Source organism: Toxoplasma gondii, chromosome VIII, assembly GCF_000006565.2.
Source record: "Toxoplasma gondii ME49 chromosome VIII, whole genome shotgun sequence".
NCBI lineage: Eukaryota > Apicomplexa > Conoidasida > Eucoccidiorida > Sarcocystidae > Toxoplasma > Toxoplasma gondii.
Genome location: NC_031476.1, coordinates 6,116,633 through 6,138,839, shown reverse-complemented (window position 1 = coordinate 6,138,839; position 22,207 = coordinate 6,116,633). Strand labels below are relative to the sequence as shown.

Here is a 22,207-nt window from a genome sequence, read left to right as displayed (position 1 = left end):
GGGAATGTGTCGAAAGCGCAGGGTGGTGCTAAAAATCGCGTCACACGCTCACACGAACATTTGTGTAATTAGAGAATGTAGGAATATCGAAAGAAATCAAACGAATTGTGGTAACGCGTGTGCAAAGTCCACAAATGGATCATGCTCCGTTAGTGGTACTGTTCGACGAACCCCGAAACGCCATGAGCTGTTGTCATCTTCGCTGAGAACTATACCGCTCGGAAAGACGTAATGGTCTCGTGAGGCGAAATGCGACATCCACTTTTGTTGTCTGTTACGTGAGGCTGTTTCCCGATGGCTCACAGAAAAAGTGATACAGGTAGTCAACACCACCGCGCAGCAGAAATCAACGAAAAAAATTCGCTCATTTAGAATGTCTTTTCTGCGGTATCCTGCCCAGAGTAGGGAAATGAGATTCATGGTGTCGTCGTGTAGGATGATCAGACTGTGTTCCGCTGACGATGAATATGAAGAGCACGTGAGACACCGCCGGAATGTCCAGTCGTCCACAGGGCGGTGAAGATGAATTTCGTTTATCCTGCGATATTTCATCACGTCGCTGTGTGTCGCTTTTCTGATATGCCCAAGTGGTGGCACGGTGCTTTCACCTAGGTAACAGGTTCCTGTGACAGGTAGCTCATCTAAACACATCATTCCGATAGGTGAAAATGAAACATCCTGCTGGTTGCTTGAGCTTTTGGCGAAACACGATTCCAGGGTGTCTCGCCAACATGTTTCACATTTCTGCCCGCTTGTCTACTTTTGCTTCTTACACATCTGTCACTTTAAACGAATAGAAGACTGGGGGACGCCTGTACAGTTAAATAAAAAAAAACGGTGTCGTACTTACTTCAGCATCATAGGCGTCGCGTTCAAAAGAAAACAACACCTGTTTTGTGTGGCCAACCACATGGGAACTTTTTAGGCTTTAACCGAGTGAACTACATCAGATTCGGCCATGGCTCGTAATAAACGTGGATGTGTAGAGGACTGGGGACGCATGAGATACGACGACTCATCCCTCCCCTACAAACGCGAAATGCCGTGACTTCGCGCCGCAAAGGTAAGTGCAGTATGGTAGGGGTAACTGCATTATCGTCATTTAGACGACGGAGTATCTTGGGAAGATTTACGTGGCAATCACAACTCTCACCGTTCCGACAAGCAGCCGAAATTCTTCCGGTAACTGGATCTATGCAGTGGAGCCACCGTGAGCGTGGTCGCCTGCTTACGTGGACGTGTAGCATCCGAAAATTCCTGCACTCTGTGAGTGTCGTTCGGCTTTGGAACAGTATACAGCTTCTCCAAACTTTACATTTGCAAAAAGAATTTCGGGGCTACACGTGTCCTAACCTAAAATTCCGTTTCGATCTCGGAAGGTACTTAACGTATCTCTGGACACCGGCTGCAATGCCATCGGCGACGGGAAATCCGGCTTACGGAATACGGCACCACTAATACTTTCTATGACCTGAAGGATTATCAGTGGTTCTGGAGAAACGTTTCTCCGAAGAAAACAGGTTTCGACGCAGGTCACAATCGGTGCTCTGTCTCCTGTGCTGTTGACGTGTGCCCCTTCTCGAACCTGGAGCAACAACTGCTAGGCAAACAAGACGCCAAAAGTGGAAAAATGATACACAGCGGTCAACACAGGAAAGTGAAGAGCGACCGCCCGCTCGAAAGCGCTAGGCCAGAATAATGTTCAATCGTCTTGTATGCACTCTCCTTCCCTTTCTTAAACTCCTCGGCAAGCAAAGCACGCGAACCGAGAAAAGGCGACATCTCGATGTCAGCAAAGAACTGAGTGACCCGTTTCGTGGTCTTCCACGTCATCGTCCACCCGCCGCATCCCTGACGACCGCCTCCGCTCACTCCGACGTCTTGCACGCGAAGACAAATGCGTTTGGCCGTAAGGACCAGTGCCCTTGTAGTCCCCGTTAATCGTGTGATTATCTGCCACCTCTCCTGACATGAAACTCAAATCGTCGCGGCCACGTTCTGCAGTATAACCGTCAGTCTGCTCGGTCGCACCGCGGCTTCCCTCTCGTCTGCGGCTAGCCCTGGAAAAGAAAGCAGCGTGGGAGTAGTCTCGCGCTGCTCTCTCCTTGACAGAACTTTGACGCGAGGAAACAGTGCCACTTTCTTGACCCTCACTCGACACTAAACTCCCCTGTAGCCGGCGCACATTTCGACTTCCCGGGTCCAGTGACACCCGCTGATCCCCGCCCATGAGCGTGGCTAGAGCCTTCAGCCCCGACGTGGTGCGTGGTTCGATAGAGGTGTCTTCAGTTCGCAGCAGGCCGACACCGAGCCTTTGATCGATTCCACCTCCTAATAAGGTAGCCCTCTGTCGCAGAGTGTCACCAGCAGTCTGCGAGTATGAACCGCGCTGCTCCCTCCAAGACGCATCTGCTGAACCCCCGAGTGTAGGACGACGCATTTCACTTTTCCCGGATTGCCCCAGACTGGTTTCCGCATGCAGACTATCCGCGAGACGACAGGCAGACAAATACGAACTCGAACGCCGCACCCTTTCGCCCAGCCACCCATCCGCCACTGTTCGATTTCCACCGGAGGCAAACATATCTGTTTCTCCGCACATCCCGTCGCCGCGTAGCGAATAGGAACACCAGTTAGTTGGCCCGTTGGAACCACACATCTCTAAAAGTGTGGGCCGTGCAGACTGCTGGAAATCCAATTCCTGTGGGCCACAGCCAGTCACGACTCCCTCGTGTGGAGGGCCCGCTGAGGAAAATTGAGAATGGGCATCCCATGAACCAGCAACATTTGCCCCGGAAGCGCCTGGAGGCGACACAGGGTTCGAAGGATGTTTAGGCTGTGCAGACTCTGGAGGGCTTTCCGTTTCTGCCCACCAAAAGTTCTGTTCCCCGATTCGTGCCGTGTGCAGACGAATGTATTTGTCTACCAGCAGGTCGTGGCAAAGCGTGTCTACTTCGGCTGTGTTTCTCGCGAGTCTCTGCAGCCACCAGCGAAGGAAACGGCCCGTGCGCAAGGTCACCAGCGATCGGAGCAACAAGTGCGAAAGCTCTTTCGAGGAAGTGCCCGGGAAAATAGCCGTCGCCAACGCATTTCGCTGCAGCGTGAACAACTCTGACGCTTCCGCTCGCTCGCGACTCAACAGCACCTCGCGCAACTTGTGCCGTAGATACACCCGGCGGAGCCAGAAGGCGAGCGGGAGCGAGAGCAGCAGAAGCAGAAGCAGAGCTAGAACGGCTGGAGCTAAACGGTACATCACTGCAATGTACAGAGTGCAAGACCAAGGCCTCAGAGCGTGAAGTCCAGTGTATGTGTAAGTGTACGTGATCCCGCGTGACCGGCGCTGCTCGCGCAGAAACAAAGGCAGAAGCGCCTCCGTCTGTTCGTGACGGGCAGCTGCCGACTTCTCTGTCGGAACAACCAAGTCAAGTGACTGGAAGGAGTAAGTCTGTTCAACCTGCAAGCAGACAAGGCAAAAACACGAGCGACACAGGTTGCTGGTTCAGAGCTTGCACAAATTCAGGAGCACACTGTTACCTTCGTCATCACAACGCCTCGAGAAGAGCGTCGACACACACACACATACACGTATCCACGCAAACCGGCCCACGATCACGTTGCAGCCACCAGCTGTATGGCTGTCGCGACTCGCGCGTGTCTGTACATACACTCCGGACAACGGCTCAAAGCCTCCGGACCTGAGCGCGCCGTCTGCCTGGGCTGTTTCTGAGTCCGTTCGTTGCAGGTCAAAACGAGACTCCTCTTTGTCCCGCACCTACTCGGACAGAGAAGTTGCGTTCCGCGGTCTCCTCGTCGAGAAAGTGGTTGAACACATACGCGTAGACATTGTCGTCTTCGAGGAGGTCCTTGACTTGGGCAAGTTGAATGATCTCCCACCTCGTGGCGCTTTCGGATGGCCTGGACTCGCGCGCGGACCTCTCGCCTGAGAGCGCCCCAGAAGACTTTGATGTCCTGCCAGAGAGGCTGCTGCGACCGCTGTGTTCCTCGATGTCTTCCGTCCCGCGAGTCTCCGCAAACATTTTCTCGGTTCTTCTCGCGAACGTTGCGTCTCGGTCTCGGCCTTGAAAAACGCTCTTGTCTGGACATCCGACAGTGTGTCTCGCGCCCCGTCCACTTTCCACGCCCTCTTCGCAGGGCGGCGCCGACGCAGGCCGCGGACTCTGCTGAGACTGCTGAGAGCCGAGGGGAGCGAAGGAGGCACACTGCGCCTTTCCAGCTTTGCTCCGGAGAAAGAGAACAACGGCGTCTGTGACGCGTTTCGCTGTCTCCTTTGCCGCCTCGTCCTCGACACAGGAGGACGCGTCTTCCCCGCGGGAGAGGCCCGACAGGACGAAGAAACTCCTGAGAAACGTCGCGCGCACGCCGAAGCGCGCCAACAAACTCTCAAGCGCCGCCGAGCGCGTCGAGGCTTGAATGTAGGGCGGCACACAACGCATCTCGCCGTTCAAACAAACTGCATGCGCGGGACAAGGCACACAATCCCGCGAGCGGGCAGCGAGCGCAGGCGGAGGAGGCGCAGGCGAGTTGTCGACGAGGGCAAGGGGCAGGTTCCTTGTCTTGTTGCAGTAGGGGAGGAAAAGTTGCTGGGAGTCGCGGGCGCCGTTCCGCAGAGTCAGGGGGGTCGCCAAGAAGAGAAGGACGCCGAGACCGAGGGCGAAGAGCAGTGAAATCAACAAGGAGACACGTAGCGGACGCAGGAACAGAGGACAGCTGGAGAGAGGAGAGGAAGCGAGAGGCAGGGAACTGGGCGTCGCCGCCTGGCGCCTCTCTTCAGCCGGCGAGAGAGACGAAGACGCGAAGGACGGGGACGGAGGCATGCAATGGCGTTCTTCGGAGTGTCGCCTTGCTCCCTGGAGACGAAAGACAGGCAACGCGACAGCAGAAAAGACAACGAACGCTATGGACAGCAGACATGAGTCAAAAAAAACGCAGGAAGACCTCTCTGTCTCGTAGCCATGGACTCGCCTTCGTCCACCCTCGCTCTTTCGTCAATTGAAACCACACGCGTGCCTTTTTGACTGCAGCAGCTAGCCATTGCCCTCTTCTCTCCTGCAAGGAAACGTCCTTCGCTTCTTCTCCTGCCGCCTGTTCCCCAGCAGCCGCTCTCATGGACTTTGCGTCTTTCCTGTGGTGTCTCCACCTCCTTTTCTTCGCGCCGTCTTCTGCTTTCTTCACTTCCGTCTGGGCTGCCCCTGTCCTCAGCATCGCCCCCCGCCATTCTCCCCACTCGTCGCCCTGCTGCGTTTCGCCATCTTTCCCTCCTCTCTGTTCGAACGCACCGTCGGCCTCTGTTCCGCTTACCCGACGCAAGCTGTTGCCTCTTCGTCTGCCTCCTTTGCTCCCCACGCGACAGCGGGCTCGTCGTCTTTGCTCCTGTGGTTGCTCGCCGGCTGTATGTACGCGAGAAGCCTCGTCGTCCAGCTGTTCATCTCCGCCGGTTTTCGAGGCCTCCGTGCGCCCAGCGCGTCGCCTCGCGCTCGCGAGCGCCCCTGCAGTGTTCCCTCCGCCGCCGTCAGACGTCAGGACTCGCCTCTGCATGGGAGAAGACGAACAGCGAGAGGAAGAAGGTGCAGCAGAGGAAGAAGATGAAGCAGAGGAAGAAGGTGCAGAAGATGAAGAAGGTGCAGAAGAGGAAGAAGATGAAGCAGAGGAAGAAGGAGGGGAAGACGCTAGTCGGCGGACCCGGGGAGACAAGGAGGCAAGTGAGGCAGGTTGCTCGGGAAGCGCCGAGAGAGTCGTGTCTCGTTGCACTCGTGAGCAACTTCTCCTAAAGATCACAAGTAGCATAGCCGATAAGCTCGCTGTCTATCACCAAGAAAGACTTTCTTTTTACCTGTCTCCATGGACAGAGTTCTTTTCGAAACTCACGTGTGAAACCCCTCTTCTATGTACTTGCATGAGTCCACGGATTTTAAAACTCTTTGGACTCCTTTATCTCTTCAAACAGACGCGAATGCATGTGCACTGCGCTGCAACACTAGCGTTGACCACCGATGCATGTCTCTGAATCCGTCTCTCTCTCGACACACACGTAACTACATATATTTTGACAAACGATGACGCCTATATAAATAAATATATATATGTATATATATGTATATATGTATACGTATATATACATATAGGTATATATGAATTGGCAGCCATATTTCCGCGAATGCGAACACATACAGAAGAAGGGGACAAGACATTCATGGCTTTGCACATGCGGTTTCTGAGTTTTCACGCAAAGGAAGGCTCGAACTGACTCTCGCTGATTCTCTTCGTCTCCGCTGTTTTCCTGGCGTCGAGCACGTCCGCGGTGAGGCGAGGGGAGGCGCCTCTGGGAGTCTGTCTCTCCAGGCAAGTCGGAAGGCGAAGGTTCCCCCATTGTGCCGTCTTGGAGCCTGGTCCCTCGCCGCAGTGGCGGGTGACGGAACGGACAGAACGGGGGACGCGGGCAAGCAGAGTGAGAGACTCGCGCCGAAAGAGAGCAGAGAGACCGCCGATCGAAGACCGGGTGGCGAGAGGCAAGGCCTTCAGAACCGAGTTGACGCCGTCGAAGGTCGAAGGAGCTCGCGCTGCATGTCCACGCGAAGCGCCGGAGAAGGCAGCGGTACCCCGCCAAAGCCGAAAAAGGGAACGCAGCGCGACCCTTTCCTCCGTGTGAAGTGTCAAAGGACTTCTCTGGCGCCGGCGAGGCGAAGGCGAAACGGAAAATCTGAAGATGCCTTGCAAAAGTCTAGTGAGAGACGTGCAGACAGCGGAGGTGGTTCTCCGGGAGCCGTGACAAACGCTTGCCTCCCGTCAACCAGACACGAAAAAAACTCGACTTCCCTCGTCTGCTCTCCACTTTCCAATGCACACATGCGGAAAGGTTTCTCTTTCCGCTTTGTCTCCATGAAGGGACGCGAACTAGCGCGCGGCGACGCTCGCAGCATTCAGAGAACAGGCGTCCCCACTTGCCCTGCGCTGACGACTCTAGGGGGTGTCGCTGTGCAAGCTGCACCGCAGGTGTGCATCGTGGAGAAGAGGTTTTTATGAAAAAAGCGAGTTTCACGAGACTGCATGCTCGCGGAGTGAAAGAACGTTGAGACCAGGCGTCTTTTCCTGAGAAGCTCCGCGGCGGTGCCGGTTCTGCTTTGTCGTCACAGAGCCGAACGAGAAACCGCGCGTGAAAAATGCGCTCTTAAAGGAGAGGTTGGAATCTTCGAGTTCTTTTTCGACGGCAGCTCTGCTTCCTTGCCTTTGTTGGCAACTGTGGAGAGAAAGAGAGAACACGCAAAGGTGTGCTGGAACTCGCGATTCAAAAGCCAGTGGGTGGGGTGAGAGCGAGAACGCGTTTTCTGCAGCATCTAGCAGTGAACCGTTTGTTCGCGGAAAACGGAGAAAGCAGAAAGCGGACCGTTTCCTGCGGCGATTCTGTCGGCACACAGACACGGCTCTCAACAAACAGAAGATAGAGACTTCCTCAACAGCGGAGAGAAAAACGTGAACAGGAACGCGCGCCGCTTTCCGCGAGTGGAGGCGAAAATCGCTACACTGGCACTGGAGAAACGCCAGCGAACAACAAGTCTTTGCCGCTCGCGTCCTTCCAGTAGAACTCCTTTCCTGCCCATGTAGACTCTCTTTACTTCTTGCATCCGCTGTCCCCGATACTCCTCCGCTATGTGCCTCACAAGAATAAGTAGCACCTGCTTCTCACACTCGCATCCTACACAGATGGTCGACAGGCACTGCAGAGTTTCACACTCGGCTTTTCTCAGTCCCTCTTGTTGGAGAACCATCTGAACAGTCCAACAGACACACCGAACTGCACTTTTGTGGGCTTCGCGTCTTCGTCAACACCGACCAACTGTTTGCCCGATACACAGGAAAGGCGTCCTGCTCTATAGTGGCTTATGCTTTTTCCGTCGCTTCCACTTGCGAACCTCAACGATCCGCTGCAGCTCCGCAAGGACTCCAGAGACGACTTTCTCTCCGCAGAAAGCTTCGGCGACCCCCCTGCCTCGCACATCTTTCTTCCTTGGCTTCTCAACACTTCAGAAAGCTCAGAATACCCTTCGTTCTCCAACAAGCGTGCGACAACTCTCGATGTAACCTCTCAGGGCAAACAGCCCTGAACGCCACGGCAAGTCCAGCACCCCGCATACCTACATATCTCTACTTCTTCGATCGAATTCACAGTTCTTTCTCGAGTTCTACCTTGCGGGATTCCCATTGAGCCGCACGCAACTGCGCATATATATATATATATATATATATTTATATATGTATACGTTCTGGCAAAAAGAAGTATTATGTACATCTGTGTGCGTGCTTGTGTAGGCAGACTTCGTCGTTTTTCCCCTATATGTATATGTAACTGAAGAAGCGCCTCTGCGTCCATACCTACTTCCATCCGGACAGATCGGTAGAGAGGCGTTGGATTCGTCTCAGTAAGCCGCTGGTGCTGGACGAGCGTGGGCAGCAGAAGGGGAAGACGGTTCGGTCTCTTGGAAGCGAACACTGATTCGAGGCGCGCGTTGCGTTGCCGGACAAAGAGGAGGTCGCAGAAGAATTCGCAGCTGTTGTCCTTCATCGAAACAGAGGTGGAAGTCAACACATTTCTGCCTGGAATGCCAAGGCGAACCACCGTCTCCCATTTCGCGAACTGACAAACGGAGAACGATTCCTGCAACGGAACCTTTATCTCTCGAGGTGGGTGACGACACACTCACCACCAAAACAAGGACTTCATCTCCGTGCCGTTCCTTCACTGTGTCGCTCTTATATGCCTTTTCTTGATCTGTTTCTTGTTTTCTCTCTTACTCCCTCTCCTGTTCTCCATCTTGTTCCTGCCCTTGTCCTCTCTGCCTTTCCCTCTTGGTCTACTTTTTGTTGTCACTGATGAGCGCTCTCTTCTTTTCTTTCTTGGTTGCCCACGTTCTCTTTCCGAGTCCCTGGCGCACTCGCTTTTCCAGCCTCTGTTTCTTGGAGCGCTTTTTATCTGCCCGCTTGTTCGTGAGGGTGTTCGCTCTTCCTGCGGGTCGCAAGCGGCGTTGTGTCTTCGCGTTGCTGTGAGGACTTGGATGCCTCAGCAGTGGAAACAGTTCGACGCGTCCTGTAGATGTCGCGTGGTAAGGAGATGCTTTCTCTGTAGAGTTGATGTTTGCCGCATCCCAGCAGAGTTGACCTGTACCTGTTTCACCGCGGAATCCTCGAAGCAACGCGCGAAACCGACGCTCTTTGTGTGTTGGATCCCTTGAAATCGAAGCTGGACCGCCTTCGCGTTCCGTCGCTTTCTCGGTATGGGGGCCTGAGAGATGCCTCCCACCTGCTTTTCCTCCCGCTTCGTCAGCCATCGACGTCTCACCTTTACACTGTAGAGACGTCTTAGGTGTTCTACGTAAACATGTGTGTGCTCGGGATTCTCTGTTTTTTTGTCTCCTGACGGTGGTGTAAATCTGAGCAAAGGGAATCCTGGATGATGAAAGAAGAGCGCTCACGTTGCGGTCTGGCTTGTTCGACTTCCACGTTCTTTGCCATGTGACAGAAAACAATGGCGGTGACGCACCGGGGAGAGGGAGCAGTTCTCCTCATTTTCCCCGAAGTCGTCCGAACGGAGAAGGTGAGGTTCTCCCGACGCCATTTTTCCAACCGTATCACCCTGATGCAAGCAACGGAGGGCCGAAGGCGGTCAACAAGGTGACATGGCCACACAGTTCGAAAAAGTGGGAAACAACTTCTACCACTGCCGTCGAGGTTTCCGTAGACGCCCTCGTTATTTTCATCCTATGTAGACAGACAGAGAGGCGCGCTCTTCTGTTTCTCGCGAGAAAAGGACTGCTGTGTAGATATGCCGCCGTCACACAAGCTCCCAGCAATCTTCGGATATGCGACGGGAACTTACTTTTCTCCGCAGCACAGATATGCACACGTCTATACAGTAAATCGATCTATCAACAATATACTCTAGATATGTATATATATATGTATATATATATGTATATATTTATAGTTGTGATTATGCGCATGAGCCACAGGAGGTGAGCTGTTTCGAGGTGAGCTGTTTCGAGTGTTTTTTTTTGTCTTCGTGCTCGTTGGGAAGTTGGGAACAGATGCATTTCTTCTGCGCCTGCATGGGGCGGTAGCTGTTTGGGCTACACACCGCGTTTTGGTGTTGAGAGGAAACAGAGAGGTCCACTTTTTAATTCGCAAGGAAACCTAGGAAGAGCACAACTGAGACACCCGTTGAAAGAAAGGACGTGAGGAACACAGAAGCAGCTTCAGTCCTGTCGATGCTTCCAGATCCCGTCGATCGTCGATGTTCTCCTCGACAAGGATTTTGACATCATTCGAGAAAAAGAATTCTGCTTCACTCACGTAAGCCGATTTCGAAAAGGCTGCTGTGCAAATACCACGATAGTCGCTTTGCCTGCCCCCTTCCTAATGGTCGTCTTTACGAACAACTTAGGTCTTTGCAGCCTTGTCTCTCTTGATCGGGAGATGATCGGACTGCCTGTAACACCGAGATGGGTCTCAACTGAAAAACGCACCACGGAAGAAGTCCTTCTCGTTTGAAAAGAAGAAGTTTCGACTCAGACAACTTTCTCTCGCGTGCTGCCCCTAATACCCCTGCACCGGCATTTCAGACAAGAGCGAGCAAAGATCGTAGCGCCCTCACGAATCAAATGCAGTGGTAAACGACGAGATTCGACAGCCTGCGGTAGTCCAACGGTTTCCGAAACTCCAGCACATGCCTCTACACAGAGGTGAATTCAGCTACCTCACATACACCTCTTTGCAGTTCTCACGAACTTGTTTTTCTCCATCTGTTCGAACTCAACCATGCTGTATATAAACACATATGTTTATGTATATATATATGTATATGCGTAAATGCATATTTGTATGTGCTTACCAACCTGCGTATACACAGAAATAATGACAAGGATGTGCCTGCGTGCAAACTCACGCCTGTGCCAACCCTATGCGTCTACCTGTATGTATGTATTTATATGTACCTGCAAGTATATTCATGAATATATATATATATATATATATATATGTATATATATCTATGTATGCATATATCTGTATATATTTGTATGCATGTGTACATGGAAGTAACGAATGTGTGTTGTGGCTGGACATGCGTTGTCCATTTCTGTGCAGAATGAAGCAGAGCGTTTTTTCGAGGCGACTCCGGCGTGGACCGAGAGGTCTCTTTTTCTTTCTCAAGTTTGCTCCGGACTCGTTCGCCTGCAAGTTCTTCAGCACCCTGAGGGGTCCACCGTCTCTCGACTTCTCGACTTACTCGGGCCGGAGGATCTCCAGGAGGCGAAGAAGTGCCAGGAAACTGGCAGGCCAAAGTGCGTGTAAACCGTGACTTCAAATCCGTTGTTCTCTGAAACACAGAGAGCCTGAAAAACCAAATACTCGGAAGTAAAATGTTGTCTCACGGCTTGCGACTTTTGCCTTTGACGGCGCGTCTCCTCATGCGGCCCCAGAAGGCCGAACATCCCCCTTTTTTGGATATGTTCCACCATGAGGAGAGGAGGACAAATGAGTTTCTGCGGTCCTACAGGCATTACACACCTCCTTTTCCCAGTTCCCTATTTCGTATCTGGGCTCCTGGGAGGACACTACGTAGATACTGTCACATGCGAACGCTTCTTTGTTTTTTTAATCGTGCCTATTTGACGTCACAGCAAAGAGGTTCTTTGTGTTTGATCTTGCCTCTCTGACGCCACGTTGAAAACTTCTGTAGATCACGATTTATCTTGCCTTTTATCGGTTGTGTGGAGTAGCTTTCTGTACCTTCCACTGCCGCGTGATTGGTTGTAGCACCCCTGCAGGTATTGAAGCCGCGAACTCCACCGTCGGAGATTTCCGTCCGTTGGGAAAAAGAGAGCTGTCGGGGTGGCTTCAGAAAAGAGAACGTTTTCTTTGTTCTCTTTCTGCTTCAGTTTACGAGCAATGTTTCTCCCGGAAGGCGGAGGCGCCGGCTTCTACTGCAGTAGCTGCGACTGGGCATTCCAGCGAGACATGGAATTCTTCTTTCCGTGTCGTAGGCGAAAGAAACGAGAAACAACGGTTCCGGGAACAAGGGGGTTTCTGTTTGCCACCGAAGCTGTGGTCCCAATCGTAGCACTCTACACCCTTTTTTCTTGCTGTTAGGATTGGACATTCCTTCTTTTCGTCTCCCCTCCGTGGTGTTCATGGAAATCAAAGGAGAGACTCCACGCGAGCCAGCGCGCCTGCCGCGTCGTTCACCATACCGTCGGCCGAACCTCACGCCTGCGTACTTCGCACCAAGGGACTAGAGAGCAAGAAAAACTTCTACGATCTCTCGTTGTGGGTTGTGGTCGAGCTTGCTTTGTTGCCAGTCCAGACGACGCAGCTGTAGAGGGCGGTGCATGTGCGTGTGCAGATATTCGAGGTATCGACGCATGAAACTGTTTGACGCCATCGTTGTTGTTTGCGATTCTCACGGGGCTCGATAGACACCTCAGGCATTCGCGCTACACAGCTTGAAGCTGACTCGGCAAGTCCGGAAGAAGCCGCGTCAGTCTGGTCTGCTGGACTCTTCTGTTCACTTTCATATGCAAGTCGTGCCACACCAAAAAACCAAATTGACTGGAAACGACTCTCTCTTTTTTCCAAGATGAGATGCCTGCGTGTGCACCTACCACACCTTCCGAAAGCGTTCAGTCACGACCTTCGTATCCCGATCCTGAACTCACTCTGAGGATGGATGCACCTTTCTGTCTCTGAGTGATTGCTCCCGCGGTAGTCTCTCCCCTTATGTGCGCCGAGCTTCGAAGATGCTGCTCCATGCGGTCCTGCCTCTTCAGTTGTCTCCCTTCGTTTCTCGAGCTCTCTTCCCGTTCCTCTCTCTATCTGTATCCACGTTTGCTGTCCTTCTCTTCGACTCCATTCTCCTGGTCGCTCCTTCCTCTCCGTTTCCCCCGTCTTCTCGGTTTCTCCTTCCTCTCTGTTTCCTGTGTTTTTTCTGCCTTGTCTCTCGACTCGATTGAGATGGTGGCAGGACCCCAACATGCACCGGAAACGTTCACGAAAAAGATGGAAAAGGTGCACTGTTCCGAGTGCAAGACAGTTGAGGCTGTAGAGCGACGCATATGGTTGTGTCAAACGCGGCTGTTTCCTCTTCCTGCCTTCTTCAGTCGACAAATGCCCTGTAGAGAGAACTTTCGCGATGATAAAACCTGACGCCGTGGGCGCTGGAGCCTGTGAGCAGATCCGAGACGCCATCCTCGATTCTGGACTTGACATCATTGGGCAGCGCCACTTGCGCCTGTCTGAAAGCGCCGTCGATGCAGTGTACGAAGAACATAAAGACAAAGTAAGCATTAAACGAAACACATCAAAACAGGCATGCGCGGCCTATGCGAACAGAATGCTCCTTCGCACCTGCCAATCCATGCGGTTCTAAGCTCAGTTCCAAGTGCACCTGTTGTCAATACACCACATACACAGGCAGGAACGTGTGTCTATATATATATATATATATTTGCAGATGAATAGATACTTGTCTATGTATGTGTATACGAATAGGTACTTATACACACACATGCATTATATATATATATATATGTATATATATGTATATATATATATATAAATATCTGAATAGAGACGCGTACACGTTTGTGTATGTGTCCACCTATGTGCATGTGTAGGGGAATGGCGGTATACGTGCGAGTCTTCTAAGCATGTGAATAGGTAGCTGTTGAGCAGCGACGTCTGTCTCAACAGAGGAGACAGCTGGAGGCTTTTCGTCTCCGGTATTTCTCTGAAACTCTGTAGGCTCCGAGTGCAGTGTGCCTTTCTTCGCCTTTCTACATTTCTTCGTTCTTTCTGGCTTTCTGTGACGGTGAAAACCTTCACAGGTGTTCGTCCACAGAGGCGAACAGAAACCTTCCGGATTCTTGTCGTTTCTGGGTTTCGAGTCTTCTGCAGTGAAATTCTGTTTTCTTTCTTTCAGCCTTTCTACGACGATCTCCGCCTGTTTCTCACAGGCTCGGATGGAGTCGGTACGACAGCAGCTTTCGTTCCTCGCGAGAGGCCAGCGAATCGCTCGGTAGATTTCTACGAAACTCGTTTCTCTGTTAACATCGTAGAACCGCCTTCTCGGACTTTGCGTTTTGCATGGCATTTCTTTCAGCAACGCGTCCGGTGCTAGCGACTTCCAATCCAGTACGGTGTGGCTTGACGTTGAGCGTTCCTTGAGTTCTTCAGTTCCCTGGGTGGGAGAGGTCCATCGAGCCACAAATGGCAGTCTACGCCTCCCGTCTCGTGTTTATCTCCATCTGTATGAATATAAAGGCTTGCGAGCTCACCGAAACAGTGTGAGGTCGAAGACGGCTTGTTGCGTCTCCAGGAGTTCTCAGTGAATTATGGTAACGAGAGGTCGCTTCTGCGTCTCCGCCACAAAATGAAAACAGTCGCTCCCCTCGCTTCGGCAGTGTATCGCGGAAAAACAGCAAACAGAGCACAGAACCTCACCACAGGTGTTGCAAAGAACGACGCAGATCAGAGACGCTCTCCGGAGCTCACCGGGCGACCGTGTGCTGAAACCGTTTTTACGATCTCTCGCGCTTGAGACTAGGTCGTTGAAACTAGGTCGTTGAGACTAGGTCGTTGAAACTAGGTTGTTGAGACTAGGTCGTTGAAACTAGGTCGTTGAGACTAGGTCGAGATACGTTCCGCGTCTCTGGGGTACGGAACAAGCAAGAAGCAGGGGAGAACCTGCCTAGAAAGCAACTACGCCGAGGGTGTCGCTTGCCGTTTCTTGCAGTCGTTTTGATTCTCGAAGGCCAAGCGGCATGCAGAAGATGGAAGCTTCTCTGTGGACCCCGAGACAGCATGCAAGCTCGGCAGAGTGCGAAAGGGACTCTCCGCGCTCGCTTTGGTGCAGATGCAACGCGAAACGCCGTGGTGAGGGAAGCCGCGAGACTGCTAAGAGTTCGAAGAAAACCACGAACAGAAATCCAGAAACGACGCGACGACGTCTCTAATATCTTCAGGTTACATTTACATGCAGATCTCTGTCCACAGGGGTCTCGGTCGTCCAATCTGTACCGACTGCTGCACGCTGTTCCCTATGGGCATATCTGCAGATATCTGTATATATATATATGTGTATATATATATATATATATCTGTATATATATATATATATCTGTATATATGTATATGCGTATATATCTGTATATATATATATGTATATGTATATGTAAATGGAAGTGTGCACTGTGCACACATGTATCTACAGACGTGTTTGAAGGCATAGATGCAGAAGTATCTATATGTATATTGTGCATGTATGCATGTATGCATGTAGGAGTAAAAGATCGCATGTCGGTATACATATCCGCATCTGAATATGTATTCCTTCATTTCTGAGTAGGAGAGGGTGCTCTGTTGACTGACCAGGAATGCGACTTGTGTGTGGAGAAGGGTCTCTCTTGGACTGCATGGAAAGTGTACACTTTTCGATTTCTCGGTCGGACGTTTTTTAGCACGGAGCCAGCTGCGCAGCGGATGTGGAGAAAGCGATTTCCCTCTTTTTCGCGGAAGCAAACTTCGCGCTTGAGAGAACCTTCGCGCTGATCAAGCCCGATGGAATGGACGCCACACTTCGCCGCTCGATCTTCGAGGAAATCGAAAAGAAGAGATTCCAAATCATCAGTCGAAAGGAGATCGTGCTGGACAAACAAGGCTTTATGCAACTCTACGCTGTAAAACACCCAACACACACTTGTAAACATGCGTCGGTTGTTAGCTGTGAAAAGAGGCCATCTACGTCCTCTACGTATACGATACGAGATTTGTACACAGGAAGAACACAGGTTGACATCTGCACTCACATATGTCTGCACACAGACACACATATGAACAACTAACTCCTATAAATCCTATAAATCCTATATATATATATATATATATATATATATATGTATGTATATATATGTAGATATACATAAGACCCTCTATGTGTGGGCATGGATCTACAACGCGTGCGTCCAGATGAGCATGTTCTGTATATGTGAATTCGTGTAGAATATACGCACATCTTTGCATTTATGTATGCATTTATGTATGTATGTATGCATGTCTGTACGCATGCATGTATATATGGAAACGTGTACATATAGACGCTCTGTGTCTCTCAACATTTGTTTCCTTCCCTACGTCTGTCCGTCCACTCCAGGCAGATACGTCTTTAAATACGTTTTTACCGGGCTTTCCTCTGCATTTGCCCCAGCGTTTGTCCTCTGTCTTTGCTTGCGGAATTTGCAGAAACACCGAGGAGAATCGTATTTTCCAGAGTTATTGGAATTTATGACGAACAGGCCTGTAACGGCGCTCGTCCTCATGCGCGTCAGCGCTGTGGCAGTGTGGCGGGACGTCGTGGGCGCGAGAACGGACTTGGGGGCTCTGCCAAGAGGCAAAAGTTTGCGCGGCTTATATTCGAAGAGCCGCCTGCGCAGCGTAGTCCACGCGTCGGAGACGCGAAGCCAAGCAGAGCAGGCGATTGCCTTCTTCTTCCCAGAGCTGCCGATGTACCCCATCCCCAATGCGGAGTCCATCAACGACTACGTCTTCCTTAAGCGGGCGACTTTCGGAAAAACAATTGAACTGTAGGCCAATGTCTGCGGAGACGAAAACAGATGCGACCCGTTTAAGAAACAAAAAACCACGCATTCACTGTACAAATAACTGCGTGCACAGCTACACGGACGGTTCGTTCATGAAAATACATGTGACTGGACACCAACTGATAGGCGGACAAAGGTATCTGGGACGAACTTGCAAGAGAACACAAACATGTAGACTTAAGAAGTAACGTATATATATATATATATATATATATATAGGCAGGGATGTATCAAAGAGCATACGCGTGTATGTCTACATGTATTCATTTCACGGAGGCCGTTTGAACTGTGCCTGTAGAAACGAGATTTCACTTTGGGGAGCTGTGATGAGGATCGACGTAGCGACAGTATATCCGCTGCTGAGTTGCGCGCTTCTCCAGTATCTTGATGACTCTGCAGCGACCCTCATAATGTGCACACCGGAAACGACGGCCAAGGCGTTTTCTTGTTTCCTTTCGCAGCGAGTCTTCTGAGCGTGACCCAGTTCCCCCGACGCTGCAAATCCTCATTTCCAAGTCGGTCTGTGCACGACAGTCTCCCGAACAAAACTGACAAGCGGAGTTTGAAACACAGTGGCAATCTCCGAGCTACACGAGGACAACTCTCAGAATCGTGACACAGCTCACAAATCAAGTTACCTTTTCTGAACAGTTCTCGAACAAGGACACCTACAGTCTCTCAGATTCATCGACTGAGTTCTCCCCTTCTATGGAAATTCGAATTCCAAAGCTCCCTTAAAATATATATATGTATATATATATCTATATGCATACATATATACTTTCCTCTTTATATACAGGCATCATCCTTTCATATATATATATATATATATATGTATATGCATACATATACACTTTCCTCTGTATATACAGGCATCATCCTTTCATATATATATATATATATGTACATTTGAAGTTGAACAGCACATGCATGCGACCCTTGGCGTTTTCAATCATTTGGCTGGTGCGTAGAGAACGGAGCGCAAGCGCGTATGTGCATGTCGGTCAGCGCTGTGGCGTTTCTGTTTCGTATAAAATTCACCGCAAGAATCTGGAAGATTCTAGCTGAACTCCCAGATTCCCCGAGCCTGCCTGCCCTCACTGTTTAGTCGACTTGAGGTGTACAGTTCTGCATCGCGGTTCATCTGTACTTGTCTCGCCTTCGCTCATGAAAGCGCAGCTCTATCGATACAGCGTCCTCACCCTACTCCATCATGTGTATTTCTCTCGACCTATCTCCCCATGTACCTGAACGCAGAGCTCCCGAGAAAAACTGTAGATCCCTATTGACACGTTCAATATATATAAACAATGTATATACAAAACATATATATATATATATATACAGTATATATAGATACGTGAATGCACAACATATACTATATATATATGTATACGCACAAATATATATATATATATACCATATCTATCTACATATAATACAAATGTATATATATTTATATATATATATATATATACAACATGTATGAGTCATCGTGTATTGCGCGCTTGTTCAAACGAAGAAAGTGGAAGCCTCGTGGGGTGTGTTCTCGGCAGGAGTCTCGAGGCTCTGTGCGCCGTGAAACCGCAGGGTCTCGCCGCTGTGTCGTGGCTGGCCGACTGGCTGGAAGGAAATTGCCGTCGCTACGAAGGAGCGAAGCACTTGCTCATCGATTCTCCAGGTGAGGCAGGTCGGGTGGAGCTGGACGCGAAGAACACAAAGAACCGGGCAACTGCGCGTCGGAAAACAGAGACAACTTCACTGCAGTGGGAGGTCTCGACACAACGCCCCAAATATGTGTAGGTACATAGACGGAGACTTGCGTCTACCTCGGTTCTTGTGTATACTCACCAGGGCGTTTCGCTCAAATGGAGAGTCGAACTCTGCGTACCTCCCTATCTACCTACCTCTGTCAATCTATCCTGTATCGCAGTGCACTGGAATGCGTTCGAGAATGCCGACGCATTGTGAGTTTACTTGGTGAGAGTGACCGCGCATTTGTGCACACACGAGAGAAGCTGCGTATGGGGGCTCTGAAGCGTCCAACGAGAAGGCGGAGAATCGACAGAAGCCTGAGAGTATCGGAAGTCGCGCTCCAAAGGTGAGAGGCGAAGAAGAACGAGAGTCTGTTCCCAGGAATCTCTGACTGCTTGCAGAACCGCCGAAAAGAAAACTCATCAGAGTCCAAGAAGGAAAGGAAATGCCTCACGTTCTGCAGGATTCGCTGCCGCGGCCACCCTTCTTCGTGAGAATCGTTGGCGGACCTCTCTCGGGAAAGCGAACCGTTGGCAAGAAAATTGCGGACGAAACTGGATTTTTGGCGCTCAGTTTCAGTAAGTGCCCCTGCGACTCTTCTCTGAACATTCCGAAAAAGAAACGAAAGAAAATCCAGAGACACACACACCATGCTGGCAACTTTAAGCGCAGCATCCATACCTGCAGGGTATATAAGGATACATAAAACTAATGTACTACAAACTGTAAAAGGCAGGATAAAATGTTGTAAACAGAATCGTTTTAAGGCGACGTCGGACGCGCAGTATCTTCCAAGAAGCCAAGGTCCCACAATTGATATTAGAGAAAGGAGAGCATCACCTCGTTCACAAACCTCATACGATCACAACCACACACATCTCTACGTATACACACATCATATATATACTTAAATTTATATATATATATATACGTAAATTTATATATATATATATATATACGCTACGCACGGTTGTGCGGCAACGACGGTTGTCTTGCCGCGTTTTTGCGGGGGATCTGATGAGCGTATGCTTTCGGCACCACACGGAGAACCTTTGCTTGCGTTCTGACAGAACGAGTTCCACCTCAGCAGGAAACAGCTTCAACGGAGCAGAGTTCACATTCAAGCAATTTGTAAACAGAGTTTTGAACTTTTGTTTTTCCTTCAAACCGCCGCCGCCCTAACCACGCTCTTCGAACAGCTGTCGCGAAACACAGCCAAACGCCCTGTCGCCCAGGCAAATGTGACCTTCCCGTGCATACACACGCATATATATATATATATATATATATATATATACATACATACACCTATATATACAAGTTACAGTTACAGATGCCTTTATGTGTACACATATAGACCTGTTGACTTTGACTTTGGAGACATGGCCGAGAGCTGCCAGGGGAGCACCTGGCGTGCGTTTGACGTTTTCTGCTGTGGGTCTCAGAGGACTTGGCGGCGAAGGAGATCGCTGGAAAGTCTGCACTTGGACAAATGCTGGAGCAGATGGCGCATGTCGGAGAGACTCCGTCTGCGAGTGTCGAAGCCCGCGTGTGGATGTCCGCGTTTCTGGAGAACAGCGAAAACAATCGCTTCGTTCTCTCGAGTTCGCTTCTCTCAGTCGAATACGCCAAGAAGGTCGACCGGGAACTCGGCGCGGCTCCAGCGATTGTCGTCTTCCTGGATTGTCCACGCGACCTTCTCCTCTCTCGAGGCTCACAGACAAACATATCGGGTGAGAGAAAGACCGGCTCTTTCACACGTTCGAAACCTCTTCCTCAGGCCACCTACTAGGCGCGCTCCAGGTTCGCGTCTAACTGCCCGGTCTGTTCTTGGCTCTCGGTGGGCGTCCGCTCTGCAGGATCCTTGTGCCTGTGCACACACGGGGACGCATTTCTTTCCATCGACGCGGCTCTGCCTCTGTGTTCCCGAAGAAACGAGCTTCGACTGTCGTGACGATACCTCAGCAGCAGTCAGTGCCTCAAACCGAGACAACGCGGCGAAGCGGCTTCCGGGGAGAAGTCCGTGCGCTTTACTTGAGGTCGCGCTTGTCTGCGGGTTCCTGAAAAAGGAACGAGGCGCTGTCTGGAAAGTTGAATTCCTGAGAAGCGCCAAACAGCTGCGCCTAGGCATCACGACACACACTTGCATGCACACACATCGACAGCCGTCGAGAGGAAAAGTCGGAGCGGAGGGAACCGAGTGAGTCGCTGTCGAGGGGACGAAAGAGAACTCACGAGACAAGACGATCCAGAAGTTGAGGGAGAGGCAACCTGCGCAGACGAAAAGAAATACGCGCGGTGTCTGGCAGCCCAACTCTCTGTCGCCGGAGGCTCTGGAGCAGGCAGAGGGTCACTCGGCACACGCTTTGTCCGTTTTCGGCATGCTCGAAGTTTGAATTCTTTTTTCCTTTGATGTCTAGATTCTAGCGATCTTTGTACCTCAGAGGGATCCAAATACGTGCAGCATCTCTTTAGCGGATCGACACACTTCCGAAGCATCTCGCGCAATCGCTGGTGCAGTCGACATCCTCTTTTCTTTCTCGGAAGAGCGACTGCTGAAAATCGTTTCTCTACTGAAAAACGCCTTGTGGCGGAGTATACGACAAACACAGTCGACGAAGGACCAGGTGGTTTGCAACACCCCAGAAGAGACCTCGTACCTCGCCTCTCAGGCAAGTGTGGAGAGAAACAAGAATGCTGAAATGCGTCTCTCTGCGTCGGTCTCCAGGCGCGCTTCCCCTTGAGGAGAAGATCGACGAGAGTCTTCAACAAATGACGCACATCAAAGACTACTACCAACGCCTTGGAAAGGTTCGGTCAAACGCAGATCCCTCTCAACACATTGCCCTCAGCTCATAGATCTGCATACCCACGCCATGCACATGTACATACAATTATATATATATATATATATATGCAAATAAATACATATATTTATTTATATATTTATATGTATAATTAGAGGTGAAATACATAGCGTTTTGGAGATGCTCAGTCCGAAATCGATATCCAAAAGCTAGGCAGGTAGGTTATTGCACATGTACGCGCGTAGAAACCGAATTCTGGATGCAGGAGTTCACATCTGGAAATTTTTGTGTGCAGCTGTGTGTGAGGCCCTCCCCCTCGGTGGATATCGAATTTGCATGCATCCCTCAAATGCCGTCAACCGTGTCTGCGAGAAAGTTTTTCCCGAACATCTCGCCTCACACACAGTCTCACCAGCAGGGGTATCAGGTACTACGGATACGTACGTTTGAGTGGACGCTGTAGCTCTTCAAGCGTTTTCTCCTGTGGCCAACGGTCTGCGCGCGGCTTGTGCCTGTGCTCCCGACATCCAGGTTTATGTCGTCGATGGATCCCTGTCTCCGGAGGCGATTTTTCAACAAGTGAAGCATCTCTTTCTTCCGGTGGTGACCTACTTGCTGGCTGCTCCCGGCCTGCCCATTTGTGAAGCTGCGAAGAACCTCGAAGGCGAAAGAGCGCAACATGTGGATTTGCAGAGCCTCCTGAGAGACCGCGCGCGAGCCGATACCTCTCTGACGCACATGCTGGCCTCAGGAACTGCTCCTCCGGCTTCCGTCGTTTGTCCTCTGTTGGTCGAGAAACTGAAGACGTTACAGAACCAAGGCGAGTGCTTCACTGTCGGGAGTTCAACGCGAAAGACATGTGTAGAGAGAGCGGACTCGACTCTTCCGCCGGGCGGCATCTCTGATCTCTATACACCTGGGGACTGGATCCCGGCTGGGGAAGTTGTGTTGCCGCTGGGGGAACGGTCTACATTTCCTTGA

The 22,207-nt window shown here is 50.8% G+C and overlaps 3 protein-coding genes across 3 annotated transcripts; 2 read left to right on the top strand and 1 right to left on the bottom strand.

Moving 5' to 3' along the window:
- Positions 1 to 1,698: 1,698 nt before the first annotated feature.
- On the top strand, positions 1,699 to 3,075 carry TGME49_269015 (hypothetical protein; the record flags this gene model as incomplete). The annotated part of the gene is made up of 2 exons (XM_018781526.1): positions 1,699 to 1,909; positions 2,984 to 3,075. 2 exons carry the CDS (start codon positions 1,699 to 1,701, stop codon positions 3,073 to 3,075), a joined length of 303 nt encoding a protein of 100 aa, XP_018636562.1.
- Positions 3,076 to 3,285: 210 nt separating this feature from the next.
- On the bottom strand, positions 3,286 to 6,388 carry TGME49_269020 (hypothetical protein; the record flags this gene model as incomplete). The annotated part of the gene is made up of 5 exons (XM_018781527.1): positions 3,286 to 3,340; positions 3,402 to 3,454; positions 3,777 to 4,868; positions 5,320 to 5,785; positions 6,267 to 6,388. 5 exons carry the CDS (start codon positions 6,386 to 6,388, stop codon positions 3,286 to 3,288), a joined length of 1,788 nt encoding a protein of 595 aa, XP_018636563.1.
- Positions 6,389 to 14,868: 8,480 nt separating this feature from the next.
- Positions 14,869 to 22,207, top strand: TGME49_269035 (nucleoside diphosphate kinase; the record flags this gene model as incomplete). Its single annotated transcript, XM_018781528.1, has 9 exons — positions 14,869 to 14,940; positions 15,525 to 15,743; positions 16,306 to 16,646; positions 17,126 to 17,179; positions 18,221 to 18,345; positions 18,821 to 18,997; positions 19,865 to 20,152; positions 21,148 to 21,230; positions 21,758 to 22,207. The coding sequence occupies 9 exons, from the start codon at positions 14,869 to 14,871 to the stop codon at positions 22,205 to 22,207; spliced, it is 1,809 nt and encodes a 602-aa protein (XP_018636564.1).